This window comes from Homarus americanus, unplaced genomic scaffold (genome assembly GCF_018991925.1).
Source record: "Homarus americanus isolate GMGI-L3 unplaced genomic scaffold, GMGI_Hamer_2.0 scaffold36734, whole genome shotgun sequence".
Lineage (NCBI taxonomy): Eukaryota > Metazoa > Arthropoda > Malacostraca > Decapoda > Nephropidae > Homarus > Homarus americanus.
Genome location: NW_024733126.1, coordinates 14276768 through 14300198, shown reverse-complemented (window position 1 = coordinate 14300198; position 23431 = coordinate 14276768). Strand labels below are relative to the sequence as shown.

The 23431-nt window shown below is 37.5% G+C and overlaps 1 protein-coding gene across 1 annotated transcript; it reads right to left on the bottom strand.

The window, feature by feature from the left end:
* Positions 1 to 10468: 10468 nt before the first annotated feature.
* Positions 10469 to 22798, bottom strand: LOC121869366 (twist-related protein-like). The gene is made up of 4 exons (XM_042370703.1): positions 22530 to 22798; positions 19837 to 19977; positions 16525 to 16774; positions 10469 to 12988 (listed from the first exon to the last, which is right to left on the bottom strand). The coding sequence occupies exons 1-4, from the start codon at positions 22796 to 22798 to the stop codon at positions 12680 to 12682; spliced, it is 969 nt and encodes a 322-aa protein (XP_042226637.1). The 3' UTR covers positions 10469 to 12679.
* Positions 22799 to 23431: the final 633 nt, after the last annotated feature.

The following is a 23431-nucleotide window of genomic DNA, read 5'->3' as shown; positions in this document are numbered from 1 at the left end:
TGAACACAAGTTGACAATGGAGGAGGTCAATTAAATCTTCAACCTCAAAAAATAACAAAATATTCTCGCGTTTTTATGTACAAGTTTTGGTTTACACTACTACTAGCAACACCAGGACGACCTTGTGTATACATCTACCGGTGTGTCCGTGTGTACATTTGTACATACACACTCCAGAAGGTGGTGGGGAGGACAGCTCAGATATGTACACATGGTAATAGACTAAATGTGATACACACACATGATACCATCCTGCCCTATATATATATTAGGTTTGATTTGTCATAATATATTCTATATATAATGTCTGGAACCTGAATCTAATAAGGCATATAAGAATAGTGTTGTGTGCAAAACTAATATAATTGCAGACAAAACAAATACTCTGACCACAGACAATCTTTTGAACACAAGTCAGTCTTCTAAGCACAAGACAATTTTCTGAACACAATAGAATTTTCTGAACACAGGGTAATTTTCTTAAAGCAAGATTATCATCTGAACACAAAATAATCGTCTAAGGATAAGACAACCTTCTGAACACCGGGAACTATTCTGAACACAAGAGATTATTCTGAACAAATGATAATCTTCTGAACACAAGATAATATCCCGATTAAAGTGAAATAAACTGAACACAAAACAACTCTTTTGAACACATGAGAATCATCAGAACACAAGTTTCATCTTCTGAATCCAATACAACATTCTGAACACGACTAATTCACTTCTCTGTCGTAAAAATACAATTAATAAATACTATCAAGAATAACACATCACTTACACATGTGAATAAAAAATACACGGGAGAGTCAAAACCTAATTACACATATTATATTATCTCCTACGGTAATAAAATCATATACTACTCTGTAATCACTACGAGAAAGGAATAAACAAGTAGAATATTATGCTTTATAACCCATATGGACTGTTGTTGTTGCTTTTTTTCACCATTGACTTAATTCTATAATCACTTGAAGTTGGCTTACAGAGGAAAGAGGTTATGGGAGAAGCAAGAAGAATGTTCATAAATTCTTAAAGCTTATATCTGAATATCACATACATTTAAACACATTATTTTGTTTATTTACATAGAGTTAAAACCTGTGTGTGTGTGATATTCATGCATGTTTAAAACCTCTTTGAATATCAGACACAGGAGTTTATACGTGATTGAATGCGAGATAAATTTAAACCTCTTGACGCATCCCCAGACATTCTTAAAATATATATGTGTGAAATTGACAAGCTTCATATCTATGTGATGTAAACAACACCTGGTTATATTAGAACCTGCTAAAAGATCACATATGCTTACATGTGCTTAAACTTCAGATATGATTACAAAAAACTGCGTGACACTCAGACATGCTTAAATGTGTGTTTACGTTCATCCACGCTTTAAATTGTTTAACGTTCTGACATGTAGTTTAGTGTTTGACTATGACAGGGTAAAGTTAAACTGCGGTTGAGATGTGCAAAGTCATGAATGAGTGATAGACTATGTTACAGATGATTAGATCTATAGTTAAGCTGAGAAATGTAAGTTTATAAAGTGATAAATGGGTCATTGATCTGAGAGAGAGAGAGAGCATCTTTGGTTTGCTGGTCTCTCTTGGGGAACAAAAAGATGAGTCTACACCTCAGTGTTTCAATGACACTTTCCAGACAAATTGTAAAATACTGTATCTGTGAATATATAAAAACGTTATTTGTATCACGAAATAGTACTGTACATGATTGCAGTGTGGCGCTGTGTGATATCTATACCGCAGCTAATTTCTCCAGATAAATCTAAATAATTAGGTTAGGTAAGGTTCAGTTTGGTTAATTTCACTGTGAAAATTAATGAAATTTTCATAAATAGCAGCTGAATAATCTACCATAAAAGGTAACAAAACACAACTTAACCATACCATACCATAACATACACATCGTCACATATTATGAACGGAATATATTCCTCTGTATATTACAAATGTCTGATTTAATAATTTAATGGTTGTTACTAGAATCCCTGCTAGCCAGAACACTCCAATGCCCGCATTTGAAATTGGCTTGAAATTTTCCCAGGAAAACTCTCCCACTCAGGATCCGTGAATGAGTTTCTGAGGTTGAAAATCAGGCGCATTGTTTAGAAAATTCAAAGAAAATTCCAGAAACTCTCTCCAATTATGTTTCAGGTCTGAGAGCAAATTCCGGGGAAGAAATAATGCATAATTCTGGAAAATTCCATAAACTGTCTCCAAATTTTTCTGTTTTGGGTCTGGGAACAAATTCCAAAGATAAAATAAAGCTCAATTTCCGGAACATCCCAGTAACGGGAAAAATTCTGGGGATGTGGGATTTTTCCGGGTTTGAGAGAGAAGTCTTGTACCCGGAAATCTCTCATCCCCGGAAGACCTCTGAACTAATTCTTCTGGCTAACAGGGATATCACTGTGTGTATGTGTGTGTGTGTGTGTGTGTGTGTGTGTTTATCAATGCTTCTCCCAATACCCTTGAAGAGAGAAGGCGAGATCTGGTAAAACGGATTTTATTTACCTAAACCAAACACGTTTTGGCACCATTGTGTTTACCTTTAAAGAAGAAAATGATGAACCATATGTTGAAGTTACCTGGCCAAGTATAGGGGATACAGTATCTAAACTAATGCATGAATACCTGTCTATACCAGAGAAATATACTAATAACGACTTATACCGTATATTATACAGTCATCCTTTACTTAAGTATGTAATATAATACACACAAAATATATGGCATTCTGTCTCATCAATAAAATAAATGGAACACCAACTTACTACAGTGTATCTATTCTCATATGTATAATTGCCATTTTGTTAATAAATTTACAGATTCCTTGTCCCGTTAACAATACTGTAGGTAAATGCAAAGCCTAATAATTAAATAGCACCGCATACAAGAAAGTGTAGTGATGATTATGGAAAGAAATCTTGCATATACGACCACAAACAATAATTCAATACTGTAATTCGTATTTAGTGTTTAAAGGAAATATTTTGGAATAAGAGTTTGTTAAAAGTAGTGTTGTCGTTGTTGTTGTTAATTATTGATGTTTTTGTTGTTTATTGTATTATTATTGATGTTGTGGTGGTGGTAGTGGTGGTGTTGGAGGTTATTTTGAAAGAGATATTGTGGTTGTAGTTGTGTTGATGTTGTTGAAGTAAGTGATGATTGATGATGATTATTATACTATTGATGTTACCTGCAGTTAGTGCTACTGGTGTTATGGTAATATTAACGGAGGTTGTAGTGTCGATTTTGAGGTTTGGTTGTAGTGAAGATGGTCGTGATGGAAGTCAGAATGGTTGTAGTGTGTTAAATGTTAGGTAGGTTGTAGTGATGATTATTGTTAAAAATGTTAATGTTGGAAATGGTGGTGGTACAGGTAGTTGTGGTGTTGAGGTACAACTGATGTTGGTAGAGGGAGTGAATTGGGTTGATGTTGTTAGTGGTGGTGGTGATGATGTTGTATTGTTGTTGTTTACACTGTTGTTGTTGTTGTTGTTGTTGTTATGATGTTGTATTGTTGTTGTTTACACTGTTGTTGTTGTTGTTGTTGTTGTTGTTGTTGTTGTTGTTAGTGGTGGTGGTGATGATGTTGTATTGTTGTTGTTTACACTGTTGTTGTTGTTGTTGTTGTTGTGTTGACGGTGGCATTATTATTCTTATTTGTTGTTTATGTCGAAAAAAGTAATGTTATTTTTTGCGACTGATGTTTTTATGTTGTTTTACTGACGATGTTGTTGTTGTTGTTATTATTATTGTTGTTGTTGTTGTTGTTGTTGGTTTGGTTGTTGGACAGTGGCAAAAGAGATAGAATCACTACAACAAAACATTTCTATATAATAATAATAATAATAACAATAATATGCAGCTTTTATACACACAGCATATTTCTGGTACGGTTTCTGGATTACACTGAGCAACTAACCGAGCATTTTTATTGGTTATAACTTGTTACCCCTTGACCAATGATAACCTCCCATTAGTCAATATTTCAAAATCACAGCCCCTTTGGTTGGCTTAAAAACCATTAGCTATTGTAGTCAGAGTGATAACTGTAAGATCTTGATTATTATTAGTGATAGAAGTCACTTAAGTGAAACAACACATTATGATCTGTGGTCTGTGTTGGGCCAAGCTGTGAAACGCATACCAGAAAAATGTCTCTTGTAGCGGGCGGAAGAATTCGCTCCATTACACACACACACACACACACACACACACTGGCACACGCACAAACACACGCACACATACAGATTCTCAAGAACAACAAGTACCCGACCTGATGACATGAACATCTTGGATTGGCAAGAAAAACGAAAAAGTTTAACATGACATCACACGAAAAACGTCCAGATAGCGTACGAAAATTCTTAATAAATCAATTTTATATATTGAAAAAAAAATCATGCAAGTTTTGAAACCTTAGATTTTTCTCCGAACTGCTTTCACCTTTAAGAGTGGAAAGTTACAAAAGACCTGCAAATTAGCTTTCTCCTCAAATTATCACTGTGCCCACTCCCTTCATGCCATCGATCATATAAACCAAGTATTTGAGACCTGACTTCCCCAAGAGAGGACAAAAGAAAAAAAATCACGAAAGATAAGTAATTCTGGCCACAAGACGACAGGTAATATCTCAAGCGCCCAGGTATCGTAAGGACACCCAGATTCTCAAAGATTCGTTGAATAATTTCTTCCATACTTAAAAGAAACACCCACTTAATCAACTAATTATAAATACAATATCGTGACTAAGGTTAAATATCACCGAAAAGACAATGAAACCTCCCAGTCACGAGGTATAGTGTGTACAAATATTCCTCGAGTTACGTCAACAAATCTTAATACGAAGAAATTATTGAAAAGGGGGATCTATCATCATATAAACCTCGATGTAATTGGTCATAGGGCAGGTCAGAGGTCATAGGGCAGGTCAGAGGTCATAGGGTAAGGTCAGAGGTCATAGGGGAGGTCAGAGGTCATAGGGGAGGTCAGAGGTCATAGGGTAAGGTCAGAGGTCATAGGGGAGGTCAGAGGTCATAGGGCAGGTCAGAGGTCATAGGGTAAGGTCAGGGGTCATAGGGCAGGTAAGAGGTCATATGGCAAGTCAGAGGTTAAAGGACATGCTACAGTCCCTAGGATCATAGGTACAGGTCAAATATTACTTGGTAGGCTATCTCAAAAGGATCCATTTGAGTATTTGGTGGTAGATTAAGCACTGAGTTAGAAGTAATGTACTGTACAAGAACCTCAATTTGTAGAGGTTCATTGTCTGTCTCATTCCTGTCTCTACGAGTACTAGTGTGTAGTGTTACTTAGCATTTTATACTCCTTGTCCTTTAAACGGTAACTGAAGAACCAAGGAGATTGATTACATCTTACTGAACTATAGTGTACTACTGTTATCATTTTAGCGCAGTACTGTTGTTAAAAATAATGCAGCATTGTTAATAAAATAGAATAGCCCTGTAAACAAAATATAGTATCTGTTATCAAATTAGTTTAGCAGTTATCGAAATGTCGTGATTACAGAGAACAAAAAAATAAATGTTTCTCCCCATATTTTAAAATTGGACACAAGGCCATTGGAGAATTTCAAAAGAAAAATCACACATTTCTTTTGAGACACCCTATTATAGAATATATCTGAGGTCAAAGGTCATAGAAGAGGTTAGTTATAGGTTATACGCCAGAGAAAAGGGCATGGGAGAGATTTAAGGTCAAAGGTCAGAATTAAGGTCAAGAGGCAGATTTAAGGTAAAGGAGCAGATTTAAGGTCAAGGGGTAGATTTATGGCCAAGGGATATTTAAGTTCACAGGGTAGGTCAAAAGTCTTGGAGGCGACCAGACATAAGGAGAACATGTTGTTCTCAAGAAATTGGACTGTACACGTACATTACTGAACAAGGATATGTTTTAAAAAATATGCTGGACAAATTCGCTATTACCTCGAGAAAAATATATTACTATATAGCTCTAGAACACTGACTAGGTGGCGACTCTAGACAAGAACTTGATATGACACAATGGACAGGGGCGTGCTGGGCATGTTAACCTCATTGGTCAGATCCATCAGTCTTCTACACCCAATCACCGAGCTTCACCGTTTGGTGTCGACTAGTTACTTAACAATAGTGGAGCTTGGTAAATATGAGGTCAGAGGTCAGAGGGAAACTACTGCTAGGATCAAGTGATTGGCAGATACATGACACTGACCAAGTCTCTGTGAGTATGACGTCAGTAACTAGCTCTTGAACCGTTCCTGATCTACACTGATTAAATTTCCCAGCACAAAGACGACGTTAAGAAATTGGAAAGCTACATGGAATAATTTGTTGTCGAAGACCTAATGTGTCTCTCACTTTATAGGTGATCTTAAACATCTATCACTGGGTAAAGTCATCCACTAGACTTACGATTTATTTTCTTAGCAGAGCAGAGGATGAAGGATGGATAGTTTACTGGGTGTTAATGGCTCATATGTAGTTAGTACAGCTTTGGTTGAAACAGAGACAAGACACTCAAGTTGGTGAGACGAAATATTTTTAACGTAAGACGTAGTGTTTATCAAGGAGATTGGGTGACAATTAATGTGACGTCATAAGAGATCCACTGATTAAGTGGACGACGAAATAACGAAATATTCTCAACTGATGTCTCAAGATACAGTATCCTTAGTCAACACATCTTGACATCAGTGAGAGGAATATATATATATATATATATATATATATATATATATATATATATATATATATATATATATATATATATATATATATATATATATATATATGCAAGTAAATCACTGTAGTTGCGCGTGATCCAAGTACATGCTGATAACCACAAGGAAACAAGAAAACACGAAGTTCCCAAGTGCTTTCGTATAATTCACAGCTTCAGGGGTGAGTACTCACCCCTGAAGCTGTGAATTATACGAAAGCACTTGGGAACTTCGTGTCTTCTTGTGGTTATCAGCATATATATATATATATATATATATATATATATATATATATATATATATATATATATATATATATATATATATATATAACCAGGCTGGAATTAAGAATAAATGTCTCTTGGAGTATTGGAGTATTACACAGTGACTAGGCTCTTCTCACCTGATCAGGAATTCTTTAATACAAGAGTAACTTGATTAAGCAGGTACACACTTCGTTTTGATTGTATATATATATATATATATATATATATATATATATATATATATATATATATATATATATATATATATATATATATATATATATATATATATATATATATATATATATATATATATATATATATATATATATATATATATATATATATATATATATATATATATATTGTTGATAAACTATATATTTGTAATCCATATAACAAGTTAATGCTTAAAGCCGAAATCGTACATAGTTCCAGAAGCAGAAGTCAGGGCTGCTGCCTTCCACAAAACATTATGGTACACGTTATACACTTCTCCATGTAAACATGGATGGAGGATAGAGCTGTGTTGTCTATCGCAGTTGACGTGTATAAATACTAGATGGCCTCTCACAACATGAAGTAAATCTCTGTAACTACATTGAAATATCCATTAGCTAACTAAACGTTTCGATCCCAGACGTTTCAGCTTGGTTAGTGTAAGTTAAGGATTAGTTAACTTCGGATAAATTAAAGTTAGAGTAGCAAAGTTATACTCTACGGGTTAAAATTCGCTGAACATATGTAGAGTTAAGCTAGGATCTATGTAATATGAGGTATAATTAGATTATGCTAGGTTAAGGTTAGTTCAGGTTAATTAAAGTGGTGTAGGGTTAGGCTAGGTTAAAGTTACTGTACAGTAGTCTAGGTTAAAGTTAGGTAATGTTAGACTGTGATTAAACTGGGTAAAGACAAGTTAACCGAAGGTAGAGATTGAACTAAGCTAAGACTATGTTAGGTTTAGCTAGGCTAGTCTTGGTTAGAAAACATTGACTGGAAGACCCATTCTTAAAAAAAAATGGGTCAAAAATGTCACTTGTAGAATCTCTTTAATACTATAAAAATCAAGCCATTCCGTTACTCATTGAACAACACATTAGCAGCTGGTTATGTACATCTATGAGACACACTTCCTACATCACGTTGGTCCTCAAATCACATACAAACATAAAACTTTATGACATGCACTTTGGATCACACTTTGAGTTAAAGAGCATAACAATTACTGTACTAATTGATATACAGTATATATATATATATATATATATATATATATATATATATATATATATATATATATATATATATATATATATATATATATATATATAACTTTGAAGTGTGATATTATTAAAAACCAGGAAACGGGATATCAAGTTTCCACAATTTAAAATCTCGATATAGATATTCGTCTTTGGTCAAAAATTTTGTTGAAATTCTGATAATTAATTGTTCTAAGAGTCAGTGTGAGTTTTATATTTTGATAATTAATTTCTGAACTTAATTTTATCATTTCTTTGGTGAAATATTTTTGCTTAACTGGAAAATCAATCTAGTACAAAGCATTCGACAATTACGACTGATGCTATATAAGAATTACTTGAAGACGGTTCACCAGCTTCTCTATACCTCCCATCAGATACAGCTTGGGTTTAATTTGATGATTACAAAGGAAAAGTCAATTCCCGTTAGATGAGAGATTCAATTCAGGTAAGCAAGGATTCGTTACATTAGGTTAGGTTATGTTAATATTAGACAATAGGTTAATTTAGTGTGGGTTCGATTAAAATTGGTTAGTAAAGAATGAGTAAAGTTAGATTAAATTGGCTCGCTTAATTTAGAATAATATAGGAAACGGTAGGATGCTTTAGGTTCGGTTAGGTTAGGTTTTATTGAACTTAGGATACTGCAGGAACGGTAGCTTTTCCTGGGATCAGGTTAGGTTGCCTTAGAGTAGGCTAAATTAAGCTACAGCAGATTAGTTTGAGATTGATAAGGTTAATCCTGCCTTGGGGTAAACTATATTAGACTAATTTAGGTAAGGATAGGTTAATTTATATTAGATAAAGACAGATACCGTTATATTAATGGTCCAGTCTGATACGTCGCTAAAAAACGCTTGGGAAGAATCGTTCTACACTCACGAAAACCACACTAAATTTATCTCCTATTAAACCACGCACAGTTATCCTTTCCTAAACCAGACAACTACCCTTCATAGATTTACCTTCTATTAAACCATTAGAGAATTATCCCGTCTTAAACAACATCGAATAATTCTCTATTGACTATAAAATATAAAATTTGGTGATAGTGGCGTTCTCGATCCCTATCTGGTGTAACTATTAACTACAGTACAATTTACACACTACTGTACTGTACTATCTAACTTATGCTACTCTTATACACATCCATGGACAAAGTGGATATATTTTTTTTTATTTTTTTAATGATACTGAAAAAATATTGATTTGTCAACGAATATACTTGCCACATATGGCCTTTCATTGTTCTCGGGTAAAATAGTGTACCAAGAAAATAACTATTACATTTTCTCACATTCCTGATTTCACTGACATGACTAGAAATGCTAAATTCAGCTTCACATACAAAAAATCAATAAACAGTCAACTATTCTTCTCATAATCTGGCTAATAATAGTGGACCTTATATATATATAAAACATATACATATTTATCTATTGTAAGTCAAAATAATATATACTATAGTGCTGCTTAAGTCTTTATCTGGCTATTAATACAACACTAATCTTAAAATTTCTCAACATTTCGATTCAATTTTTTTCTGATTTTTGCCAGTTAGGTCTATGTACATTATATTTCAACATGCATTTTTTTTATCAATAACTTTATATATTTTTTCTCAGTAAATCTGGATCACTTCACATAATTTCCAATATCTCGATAACCTTTTCACAAATCTTTGACAATAACTGTAAAATGTTTTCTTTAATAACATCACAAGAAACATCATCATTATCACTTGTCTCATTACTATTTTATCATCACTATACAGTATATGTACATCATCCACAACATCATCCTGAATACATTAAAGCTTCCCATTCTTCTTGTTTATCAGTGTCTTAATATATCCCATAATTATCTTATTAAACATTTCATAAAACTTCCTTCATTCCTGTTTTGTCACTGTGTTAAATCTTATGACAAGTAAACATATCAGAACTTTTCCTTCACACTAATAAAATCCTTCAACATAATGTTTAAGTAAAGGTTGACTAAACATCCACCGACACATTGGTTAACATCTCTGTAAACATAGGTGGAAAAATTTCTTCATAATGCATTCTAAAAATCCTTTGCATTAATGTATTGGGATGGATTATGGGGGTGTGGGATGGATTATGGGGGTGTGGGATGGATTATGGGGGTGTGGGATGGATTATGGGGGTGTGGGATGGATTATGGGGGTGTGGGATGGATTACGGGGGTGTGGGATGGATTATCATGGAATGGATGATCAAGGTGTAGATTATCAAGACATGGATTATCAAGGTTTAAATTTATCATAGTACTGATGGTTAGTGGATGAATTATCATAACACAGGTAGTGGAATTAATGAACTAAATAAATTACGGTGTAGTTATAAAAAAAGGTAACACAAAATATTAGAAACTCAATAATGGTTCATGAAATAGTAATTAAAATCTAAATTGTCATTATCTTTAAAAAATATATAATGTTACTTTTTCACTTAATTCCAATTGTTTTCTTGTCTGAGTTATCTTTCGTTGTGTTTTTCGAGCGCTGTGCCTTATGACGTCTGTCTGCCTTTAGAAATAACAGGCTCTTGTGTTCATTGGAATAAACAATATAGCCACTGACATCCGAGTGCAAAATATTCCTTGACTATTGTGTTCACTTTTCTATTGTCATCAAGTATATTTTTGATCACGTCGAGAATATAATTTTCCTTCAGTATACAGCAAAATACTGCACAAGTTTATCTCACACTGACACTCGTTATAACACTATGCATAATATGTTTGTTACCACCACCACTGTAAACGAAATATTTGATATCTCTTCTTAAGCTAACTCAGTACCTGCTTTCCTATCATGGGGCTACAGTTTTTAAGTGTTTTGTTCAATTCAACTTTTATTTAACGTCACAGAGTCACCATATACTTGTTCCACTGTCCAGTCTAGTGTAACAATTAAAACATTTCCAAAGTTTTATTTTTTTATATCTATGAGGTGTGGTTGCTATAAATAAAACTCATATAAATAATTAATACACAGCTTAAATTCTGGGGAGCCATCACAGTTGTCTATAGGTGATGAGTCCATTCAGTGGTTAGTCTTTTAATAGAGATCTTTAGTACTACAATGTATTATCTGAATCAACAGTTAATGTCGTTTTCTGAACACATTTTATAAAGTAAGTCACTGTGTATATGAGTGATTAAATATCCATTTTCTAAGCACTGATCCCGTCTGAGGAATGAGTCAACATCGACACATCCTTTTTAACTTGTGTCTGGAGTCAAGGGCCAGGGGCTGTTTCTTGTAGGGAGCGGCTTAACCTCTACACACGTTAGAAAGTCCCTCACCCCCTCCGCCCCCCCAAAAGTAAACCGCGATCTTCCTTTTAGTCAGGCGTCTGAGAATATATACGAATATACAAGTCCTATTTGTTTCCAACTAGTTCCCTTTATGTACACTAGTTCAATTTACCCCGAGAAGTTTGTTGACATAAGTGACCTTAAAGCTGCACACTACCAAACGTGAAACTTGGTAGGAGAAGAACCTTGCATCGTGAGGGAGGAGGCACCCGTTCCCCTACTCTTCCATCGTTCCTCCTGTCTTCTATAGAGCATCTGGAAGGACGAACATCCACTCACGGTCACGGTAATCTATTCTAGCGAGACAGTGACTTCTCAGCGAAAGGAAATATCCATCTCATGAAAGCTGGGAAGAAGGGGGATTAGGAGATCGGTCCGACCTTTTGTTTACATACCGAGTAGTCCATCGTGGATAGAGGATGGAGGGAGATCATCAGGATGGTACTGGATAGGAACAAGGTGGGAAGGAATTCATCGTCTATTCCTTCCCCAAAAAATCACTGCATTAGACTTTAGTGAGTCAATACAGGAGTGGTGGTGAGTATAAGTCGCTTGGAGACTTTGTAATGAAGGTGGTGACAGCCATGATAATAGTGATGATGATGATGATGATGATGGTGGTGGTGAAGGTAGTATAACAGTCGTGATTATGCTAATTAGGGTGGTAATGAGAGTAATGAGCTCAATGACAGTGGCTTTGGTGGTGATGATGGAGGAAATTAATGATGTATATGATGAAGATGGTGATTTAAATGCTTCTTTAGTGATGACTGCTAAATATGATGATGATAATAATGATAATGATGATAATGATGATGATAATGAATGAACCGATTGACATTTGTAATACTTATATTAATGAAAATGCAAAATTATGAAATATCAATAATGAGTTATGATAATGATGTCACCGACGAATGACAATGATCCCTTTTCTTAAGTGAGAGTAACAATAACACGAGCTTCATCACCCTAATCACTGAGGAGCAAGAAGAAAATATGTTATCCCGTTCAAACACTTAATAATAATCGGCTCCTTTAAACCATCTAAAACATATCATCCTCATCATGGTTGTTGTTATGGGAGTTGTTATTGTTATTAGCGGTGGTGGTGTTGTTATTGGTGGTAGGGGGAGTGTTGGTGGGAGTGCTGGGGCCAGAGTAGCAACTGCTGGGTGATGCTTCCTCGTTGCCCGAAGAAGCTTTGTTAGGGAAGAGCTGGTAAGGTTTGTCCTCGCCTCGCATCTCACACACTACATTAGTCAGCGCCATGATATAGTTCTTGGCTAAGGTCAGAGTCTCAATCTTGGATAGTTTTCTCTCCCGTTTGACATGCGGGATCACCTCTCTCAAGGCCTGTGAAGGGAAGAAAGAATTAATTTTAAATATTCCATAAAGAAAAATTGTATTATTATTATTATTATTTCTCCCTGAATATGCTAAATTAGTTATGATGAGGATTCAAGATTAAATACATATGCGTCTCAAAAATATTCTAAATATGTTTGTTTCGTGTTCTATGACTAGGGTGAAAAAACATACAGTATATAAAAGATTCAGTACAGTACTGGAGAAACAAATGACAATCTAGATTCATTACAGTATAGGATAAACAAATGACAATCTGAGCAAACTTTAAATATAAACCTCTTTTTTTTATGTCTAGACTTTCTTGCGGAATAATAATAAAAAAAATACACAAAATACAAAGAAATGAAAAGAAAAAAGTTGAGGCTAACGAAGAGTATTGAACCAAAAAACAAGAGAGAGACTATTACAGTAGAGTGTTTAGTAAGCTCTGGCGATGAGGGATGATGCTAGGTTGTGGTAAGCGACAGGGACAAAACAAATTATCTGTATAGTTGGGACATTGTTGTGGAAGATAAGAACTTTAGCAGAACACATCGTTATTCTTGATCTTGTCCTCCCAGTATTGTAAGAATAAAATGTACTGTTGAACATATTTCTCAATGTCCAGTTGAATACATATTAGGAAATATATTAGGTTCATTTTCACGCACGTATTAAAATAAAAAGGCAGGCGGATGTAAACACGAGTTGAATTATTCTCCATTTGGGAAACTGGAACAAAAGAGCATCGCATAAAACAATCCCTGCTTACACTGCATGTCGGTAAAGCAATCCAATTTCTTTATAGACCCATATGATTCTTTCTCACGGGCGTCTAAAGGAGTTCTTCTCTTTCTCTATGAATCCCATCTCTGCCCGGTTCCTTCTGACGTTATTTGATCAGGACGCCACCAAATGACCCGACCCAACTGGATTACAGACAGATGGGACACCTTCCTCCTCCTTCTTTCGTTTTTCCCTCCTCTCTTCTACATCTGGTCGGGAGAAGATTAATTGTAATGGAAATTGTAAGATTCACCCTCGCGAAAAATTGGATTCGAAAAAGAGGGCGGCTTGAGTTGTTAGACCTAAGCTAATTAATTAGATGTTTCTGTCATTGTTTCCGACGTTTAAACGAGTCACCCCAGTAAAAAAAAAAGTGAAAACTGGGAGAAAACATTACACCGACCATCTGTACCTCCTCAGAATAAGCCCGAATAAAACAAAACAAAACTAGTGCCGCAAACACGAAAACACTAGCAGTAGCAACGAGGAAGATGTCCGGTATATTTCCCACTAGATATCGTCTCTCCGTTTCGTTCACATCTTTTTAACTACGCCATAACGTGGGAGGAAACAAACGATCATCATTCTAATCCCTCTTCGGGCCCCTCCCCACCCACCCTCACCCCGATCAATCCATGGTGTACAGATAGCATTATGAGGCAGATTCCGGACAAAATTCTAAATTTATGACCTGGAAAAGATCTGAGAGGAGGAAATAACTCAGGAGGGACGTAGTGAAGATGTATATTGTTGAGGAGTAGTGGCGGTGGTGGCGAGGAGAGAGAGAGGACAAGCGCGAGTAGAGGCGCAGCATTACCAAGTTGCCGGTGGCGGAGGATCATGTCAACATCCTCCAATGAATACCTTAGTTGACTGGCAATGTTTATATAACAACTAGAGAGACAGACAGACAGGCAGAGAGAGAAGTAAATAGTACTATAACGGAAAGACTAATTGAAATGCTAAACACACACATCAAACCCATAACCTCGCTCCTGTAAAAAGAGAAGAAAGAAAAAAAATCTTCTTCATCGGGCGACCCAAACAAATGAGGATTACTCGGCAGATTACCATTGGTGGGGTGCTACACCACTGTTTGGTGAGGCGCGTCAACCCGGCCCAGTCAATAGCCAATATTCCTTAGTTGCGCTGACGGTCTCTCTCTCTCTCTCTCTCTCTCTTTAGTCAATACAATGTTACTTTCCACGGCATCACTCCTGGGAGAATTACAGAAAACGTCAGCAGGATCACAGAGATCGTCAGCAGTATCAGAGAAGGTCAGCACTATCAGAGAAGGTCAGCAGTATCAGAGAACGTCAGCAGTGTCAGAAACGTTAGCAGTATCAGAAAACGTCAGCAGTATCAGAGAACGTCAGCAGTAACATAGAGAACGTCTTGGCTGGGTGTGTGTGTGTGTGTGTGTGAAATGAATGTTATTTTCCAATCTTCTCATAATTTAATTCCAAATAAATAGTTTTGTGAGTTTGCTTATTGTCCCTCTTATACATTTTCCCTTTTTATTGCTCTTATCTGTTCCTTCCTTATTTTTTTCTTTAATTTTTTTCTATTTTCTCTCTCTCTTTCTCTTCCCCTCTCTCTCTCCCACCTTCTCTCACGTTTCCCAATTATCCCATCACTTGCTCTCCCATTTTCCTGTGTTATTTAATTCTTCCTCTCTTTCCATCTCCCGTGACCTCTCCATCCCCGAGGTACAGGGGCCAGCCAGGCGTCCACAAGTATTGGTAAATGCATTAAGGAGAGGTAATGGAGTGGGCTGTCTGATAACACTCACTCACCCACTACACCTACTCCCAACACCCACCACACCATCTGCCTTCCAACACGATGCCTTATACTTAATATATACAATACACCCACCCGCCCAGTACGCTTTTGTGAGTCCTATGCACCCAACCCGCCTAGTGCTGAATCTCCACCCAACTGCAATCTCCCAACTTACTTTATATCTCCGTAGGTGCCAGAAATGCGCTCTAAGGTACTCCAGCGCTGATAGAAAAGTACAGTAGTTTGAAAAGTGTATCGTCCAATGGTAGAAGAAGAGAGAGAGAGAGAGAGAGTTCTGGTAAGGAGAGACATTTTCTATAGGTTTGGAAATATCAAGAGTAACAAGATCAAATTTGCCTCAGGCGCGAGCAGCATTATATGACTTGAGTTCAGCGGTTCCTCCCTCCCTCTCTATACTGTAGGTGCTTACCCTAACATTATGCTTAAGCTCGAGTGTGTTCAGAGTGTGTTCAGAGTGTGTTCAGTTCACATATAACCATCACTCTACAAGTAATTTAGTCATAAGTTTAAATTCCTTGAGCAGAGTGGAGGGTTAGATTCCTTTTCTGTACTCTAGGTCTTGTGAGGTCAACATACCATCGGCTGCCTTGACACTAGTCGAACGAACAGCCTTTGGTGGTGGACTAACATGCTGCTGCTAAGGTCTGGTATAATTATCCACTTGTTGCTGTATGTTAGGGATCAACAAATCAGCATCATAACAGGAAAAAGATTATATGCTCTAAAAAACAAAAAAGCATCAACAAACAAATAAACATCGGAACAATTCAAAGGTAGATCTAAATTAATTGATCTTATGCTATGATAAAAAGATAAGCTTTCAACTAAAAAAAAATAAAGACAGAAAAAGAAATTATTACTCTTTTTTTCTGTGTTGCTTGATGTATGGTAATGACAATATGACATAAACAAGACAGTTACTCCCGTTTACTTCCCATCAGTCAACCAACCTGGAAGGCGTCATTGAGGGAGTGCATCCTCATCCTCTCTCTCTCATTACTTTCTAGCCGTCGCAAGTTCCTCTCTCTGGCTGACGAGGAAGGTCTCTTGCGCCGTGCTGAGCTCCGTCTCTCACCACGCCCACCTCCTACACCTACGCTGACGTCATCACTCACAGAGGAGGAGTCTGTGACGTCACCGCTCCCAGTCCCGCCCACTTCTAACAGCCGCTGCCGCCTCCTCTTCCCCCCTCGCTCGTACCTGGAGGGAAATGGAATCAGAGAGTTACTTTGTCAAAGGTTGGGTCAAAATGTTTTTATTCTCTTATTTACGATACAATAGATGAATTAGAAAATATTATAACCCACTCAATTCATTACAAAAGAGTTAAAAGAAGAGTAGTTATGAGTAAAGAGAGTGGGGAATGGAATCACTGGTAATAACAACAGTGGAAAGACAAAACAAACACGTAATGTACCCAGCTGGTCATATACCCACAACATGGAACCAAATAAAGTGTAAAATTGCCGCCATAAGAAATTCACCTTATGCTAAACATCTGAGATAATAGACTAATTCCTAAACAACTAATGAGTAAAATGTAGATAAAGTGAGAGAGAGAGAGAGAGAGAGAGAGAGAGAGAGAGAGAGAGAGAGAGAGAGAGAGAATACAACTCAGTGAATAGATATAGATACAAAAATAAAATAAATGCTGATAAGGAGAGAGACAAAGATAAAAAAGGGAAGAGGCAATAAGGGAAAGAATCATAATAATAAAAAAAAAAAACGAAGCAGGTGAGAATAAAACGTCCTAAATACAGATAATAAAAAAGATAAGAAAAGAACAAAAAAAAGCAATTGGTCAGTGTTTGGTTTGACAACAGCGGTGTGTGTATCTAAGGGACAAATGAACTACCTAACTCCATTCGTGGTTATTGTCTATTATTGTGGGTTATTGTAGGTCATTATAGGTTATTGTAGGTTAGGTTAGGTTAGGTTAGGTTAGGGATGAGAAATAATGTCTTTACAACTTCAAAGAACATTTTACCATTTCGGAGGTACATATAAACAGAACCTCTTCGCTCCTGGGGTATGAAATAGAACCCCTAAACATCTATTGAAATTTTAAAATAAACCTTGCACTCTGAGGAAGGTTCAAAACGGACCTTAATAAAACTTCGAAGGTTTAAAATAAAACCTCTAAGCCCCTGGGGTGTTTCTATAACTCTAGAGGTTTAAATACGAACCCAGAGACTCTTGGTGGCTTTCAAATATAACCCCTTTATAACCTAGGTCAAAAATAGAACCCCAGACTCTATTCTCAATGGTCGATAATAAAAAGATCTTTTCCATTAATACCGACATTGGCAGGTTGATTAATAGAGCCCCGAGGTATGGAAGAGGTGGCAGAAGAGAGAGAGAGAGAGAGAGAGAGAGAGAGAGAGAGAGAGAGAGGTGAGAGAGAGAGAGAGAGAGAGGTGAGAGGGGAGGTAAGGTAGGGAGGATTGGATGGATGGACAGATGGATATGAAGGGAGGGAAGAGTGGGAGGTAGCGTTGGAGGTAGGAGAGGGAGGTAGGGTGGAGAAGTGAGAGAAGGTAGGAGTGGGAGGGAGGGAGAGACGTAGCAGGAACCACCATAATCTCATTCAATTACGAGAATAGTAAATTGAATAATGAATAATGTATTGAATGGGTGATAACAGAATAACGGGTGTAAGGGGAGATGTGGAGGGGGGAGGGGGCAGAAGATGGTGTGAGGGAAGATGGAGGTGGGTGAAGGAGAGAGGATAAGAAGGAGGAGAAGGAGGGATGAAGATGGTGTAGAGTAGAAGGATAAGGAGGATGAGGAGGAGGATGAGGAAGATGATAGGATATTGAATAAGGAGGAAGAAGAAGAGGGAAAGACGAAGAGAAGAAGAGAGAAGGAGAAGAGGAGCAAAGAGAAGGAGAAGAAAGACAAACTATCCAATGACTTTCCTTTCATCATAAAATAGACACATGTTGATCCAAGTCCGTTCTGTTGGGTTGGTCAAGTCTGTTGTTATTGTCGTCCGTGTACCCGTGAGATGGCTGAACACGTCCACAACATAGAAAGATGAGCCTTTTTCAGTGAGTCTATGTATATATAAAAACCCTGGTGACTTGGAGAGGTAGAAAGTGTCTTGCTATAGGCTGATATACTTAGATACTTTAGCTGGTTCCCATTCAGGCTATAGTATTGTACGAGGCTCATTTTTATTCTAGAACCTTAAATGATTAATGTATTTTAGGACGTGTAATAAACAGGAGCTTAACCTAACCTAACCTAACCTAACCACCAGATTAGACGCCTACATTATTTGTGTTTACTTGTAAGTCAGGCTATTGCATCGCACCTCAAGTAACTCCCCTGAGGTCATAAAACTCCCAGTTATTTGGAAATTAGCAGAAATATTATCAATATCCTCGAAAAAACGTGGTTATGTAAGGAAATATTAACCCACTGACGATAAGGACACATTGTTCTGGCGGTGAGGACAGACCTTGGCGGTAAGGACAGACCTTGGCGGTAAGGACAGACCTTGGCGGTGAGGACAGACCTTGGCGGTGAGGACAGACCTTGGCGGTGAGGACAGACCTTGGCGTTGAGCACAGACACACGAGCTCTGAAGTATAGCCATTGGGACAGACAGGCAGCTTATCGTCTATGAATTTCAGTATCGAGAATAATAGAACCTTTTTGGTATCTAATGACATCAACTATTAAACTAAGGGAAAATAGTTAGATGAGGGGGATGAGGGAAGGAGGGGGGGGGGGGTTAAGACCAGGAGAAAAGTGATTAAATAAACACATTTTGGGGCAGATTGGTGACCAGTTAACCCCCTAACCCGTGTCGGGACCCCTGAGGCCGTTGTCAGCTGGGGAGAGAGTGGCTTGTGTGGAGAGCTGCGGGTATATGAGGAGAGATGGTGACAACATCAACGAGTGGCTGCTGGTTTTATTTAGTTAACAACACTCTCCGTCCCTCCCTCTCTCCTTCCCTCCCTCTCCACCTAACTACAACCCACCATCATGGCTGACTAAGAATATATAGTTGTGTTGAAAAATATGGGGAATTCTTTGTTCGTGAGATAGGAAGAAACATTATTGGCTATAAGACAAACCATGATGTTGGTATTTTTACTTTTCATTTTGTATTTAATTTTCTTCACCTCTCACTTCTTTCTCTTCTTTAACTCCTTTCTCCCTCGCTCCCTCTACCTATTCCTCCCTACCCCACCGCTCTCCACCTCTCCCTCCCTCCTCCATCATCTACAATAAACCTTCTGGGAGAGACTCACAAGTAGTCGTCGTCGTCGTCGTCTTCATGCCAGTCGTATACAGCAGCGTGGAGGGGGGTGGGGGTGGCAGGGGGGTCCAGGTGGGGCGGCGGTGTCTCCTCGTCAATGCCTTCCACGCTGATGCCCGGGACTTGCCGCATCCTGCAAGTAAACAAACGAACGTCTCACTTTGACTGAGGACCAGAAAAGTGTCAGGGTAGAAATTCTCCAGAAATACTCGTGAGGAAAGCATATGAAACGTTACTGAGGTGGTTTAGAATGTTACTATAATATGACAGAATAAATTTTGCTTCGACTGGTTGTATTTAGAGCCAGATATGATTAAATTAAAAATAAAAACCTTCCCTTAATTAAAGTTGACTATGGCATTATAGAGACCAGTCCAGGAAAGTACTTAAGAATAATTATCACACATGGCTTAGTATACAAGTCACCTTAGAGAAGAAAATGAACACTAACAAGTCAGTCTAAATGTGAGAATGACGATTAGTCTTTGTGTTAACCAATAACATATACGACAGAGTTTAGTGCTGGTATGTGACCTTGTTTTATCCCTTGAATGAGAAAGACTTAGGTGGCGTTCATACCATTGTGGAAACGCCTTACAATAACAAGGATTTTTGGTGGGTAATCAAAGCGACTGTGGGTGTTCAATTGACTTTCCCTTTGACGTCAGAGAGAAAACTATTATTGATATTTTTAATATGATTTTTGCGACAAATTTCCTTCGTTTTAGAGTTTGATGTTTACACTTTCGATGATCTTTTGACCTTTGACCTTGACCTCCTCCTAAACTTTAAGTGTTTATTGTATATTTAACATAGTATCCATGACGTTTGGTTAGATTTGGTTCTAATTTGGTTAGAATATTCTGTATTACATTATATAATGGTGGTGCGGAAACAGACATACCCACAGACACAAACAGACACAAACAGACACAAACAGACATACCCACAGACACAAACAGACATACCCACAGACACAAACAGACATACCCACAGACACAAACAGACATACCCACAGACACAAACAGACACAAACAGACATACCCACAGACACAAACAGACATAAACACAGACACAAACAGACACAAACCTTCAGGGGACAAGGTACATAAAAAAATAATTCAAAAAGTGATAATAAGAGAAAGAAGTAAAGAACAGATGAAGGGGAAGAGGATAGGAAAAGGAGGGAGGGATAGGTAGAGGGAGGTAATTGGAGGGGGAATGGGGGTAGGAAAGACACGGAGGGAGGGAGGGAGGGAGGGATAGGTAGAGGGAGGTAGGTGGAGGGGGAATGGGGGTAGGAAAGACAGGGAGGGAGGGAGGGATAGGAAGGGGGGCCAGAAAACTTAAAAGAAAAAAAAAAAGTCGTTAAGTAACATTAGATATTTAAGTAATTTTACACAATACTGTTACACATAACTTTAGCCTCTTGTTATTATTAATCATATAATTTACAAGACTCAACAAACCTTTCTCTCCATCCTAAGTTATTTTCCCTTATATTACATTTTTTTTTCATTCTACATTTTTTTTATTCACCATTCGTATACCTGCACCATGGTGATCCACACATTCATTTACTCATCCTTAATTTCCATTTTTTTTTGTCTCCACTAACTACAGGAATCTAGTATTTCCTTCACGAGCGAATAATCCCAGAAATGTTCGTATAATCTTAGTGTGAATAAATATCAAGAGTTACGGAGGTACATATGAGCGATGGTTAAAGGTTAGTGAGCGATAGATTGTTGGAACTTGGTCGTAAAGGCCTTTTAATCAGTCAACGTATCGAAATTGAGTTAAAGGTAGTTTATTTTAGGGTAAAAGTGGGATAAAATCGATTAAGGAAGCGAGTTGGTTTGGGAGTACTGTAGTGGTGGTGGTAGTGTTGGTGGTGGTGGTGGTAGTGTTGGTGGTGGTGGTGGTGGTGGTGGTGGTAGCGATGGTGGTGATGCTGTATTAAGCTTATGGTGGTGGTGGTGGTGGTAATTGAGTTAACGTGTGAAAGTGGAGAAGTGGGCGAGTGTTGGTGGTGGTGATAATGAACATGTGGCGGTGGTGACGAAGTGGATGAAGGGGGGATGGTGAAGTGTATGAGGAGTGATGGTGAAGTGAGCTAGGGGATGATGGTGTTGGTGAAGTGTTTTATGTAGTGTATAATATAGTTAGAGTATTATTAGTAGTTAAGGCTGTAATATATGTTATAGTCAACGTGTGGTGTTGTAGATCTGGTCACTAATATAAGGTTCTCTTTGTAGATGCAGTATACGGTACCTCGAGGGGTCTTGGCCGGGTATTTCTTCTCGTATTCACCAACATAGACAAGCACAACGAGAGCAAACTACAGTGTTCTTGATGTTATTGATGTTCTTCGTGTTCTTCTTCGCGTTATATCCATATCCCTGACACTTGTAACAACACAGGGGGAAGAGAACGTAGGGTCAAGACAGTGCTTCTCTCAAAGCCAAACTTCACGAACTCAGGCTAAACAGTTTTCACAATGTCAACCTGTCTTCTTATTTTCATCCGAGGATTTTTTTTCCACGTGAAGTTTTTTGCCGAGATGATGTTAGTCAATGAAGCAATTTGTATAATATAAAATACAAAGCTTAATGTTAAACGTCAGAGGTTACAATAGGGTCATGAAGAAAGATTTGTTGTGTGATATTATTTCTAAGCAGCCACAGATCTTCACCAGGCTCCGTGTCATCACCAGGCTCCGTGTCATCACCAGGCTTCGTATCATCACCAGGCTTCGTATCATCACCAGGCTTCATCTCATCACCAGGCTCCGTATCATCACCAGGCTTCGTATCATCACCAGGCTTCATCTCATCACCAGGCTTCATCTCATCACCAGGGTCCGTACCATCACCAGGCTCCGTATCATCACCAGGCTTCATCTCATCACCAGGCTTCATCTCATCACCGTGTAAGATGTAAACAATAAACATTACCCTCAGACAACACGACAAGATCATAAGAAATTTTTAAGCTCGAATCCTTGTGGTGAAGGAACTCTTGTATATAACATCAGCAGATAACAGCCACAACACCACATAACAAAGGTTAAGGTTACGTCTGAAGGTCAATGGTGTTAATCCCTGTACAAAAGATAACTCCAGCAAATATAAAATAAACGAGATACAAGACTTTTTCTCCACAAAGGTCAAGGAATGTAGTTTAAGGTCGAGATTAATGTCCCCCCTCCCCTTCCTCAAAATAAAAATACCGAATAAATTAAAAAAAAAATCACTTTTATGTTTTTATATTTATTATTAAAACCTCTCGATATAGAGAAATAAACATACAATCAGAGTTAAGATACAAAAAGACAGACAGACACACACACACACACACACACACACACACACACAAAGAGGTAAAAGCAAAGGAAAACAAAGAGAAAAAGAAAGAGAGAGAGAGAAAGAGAGATACACAAAGAGTAAAGTAAAATCAATTATAAAAGGTTTGATGGTTAAGAATGAAAGTGAAGGGGAGGTAGTGAATAGAAACAGTCTGTCTGTCTGTCTATCTATCTGTCTGTCTGTCTATCTGTCTGTCTGTCTGTCTGTCTATCTATCTGT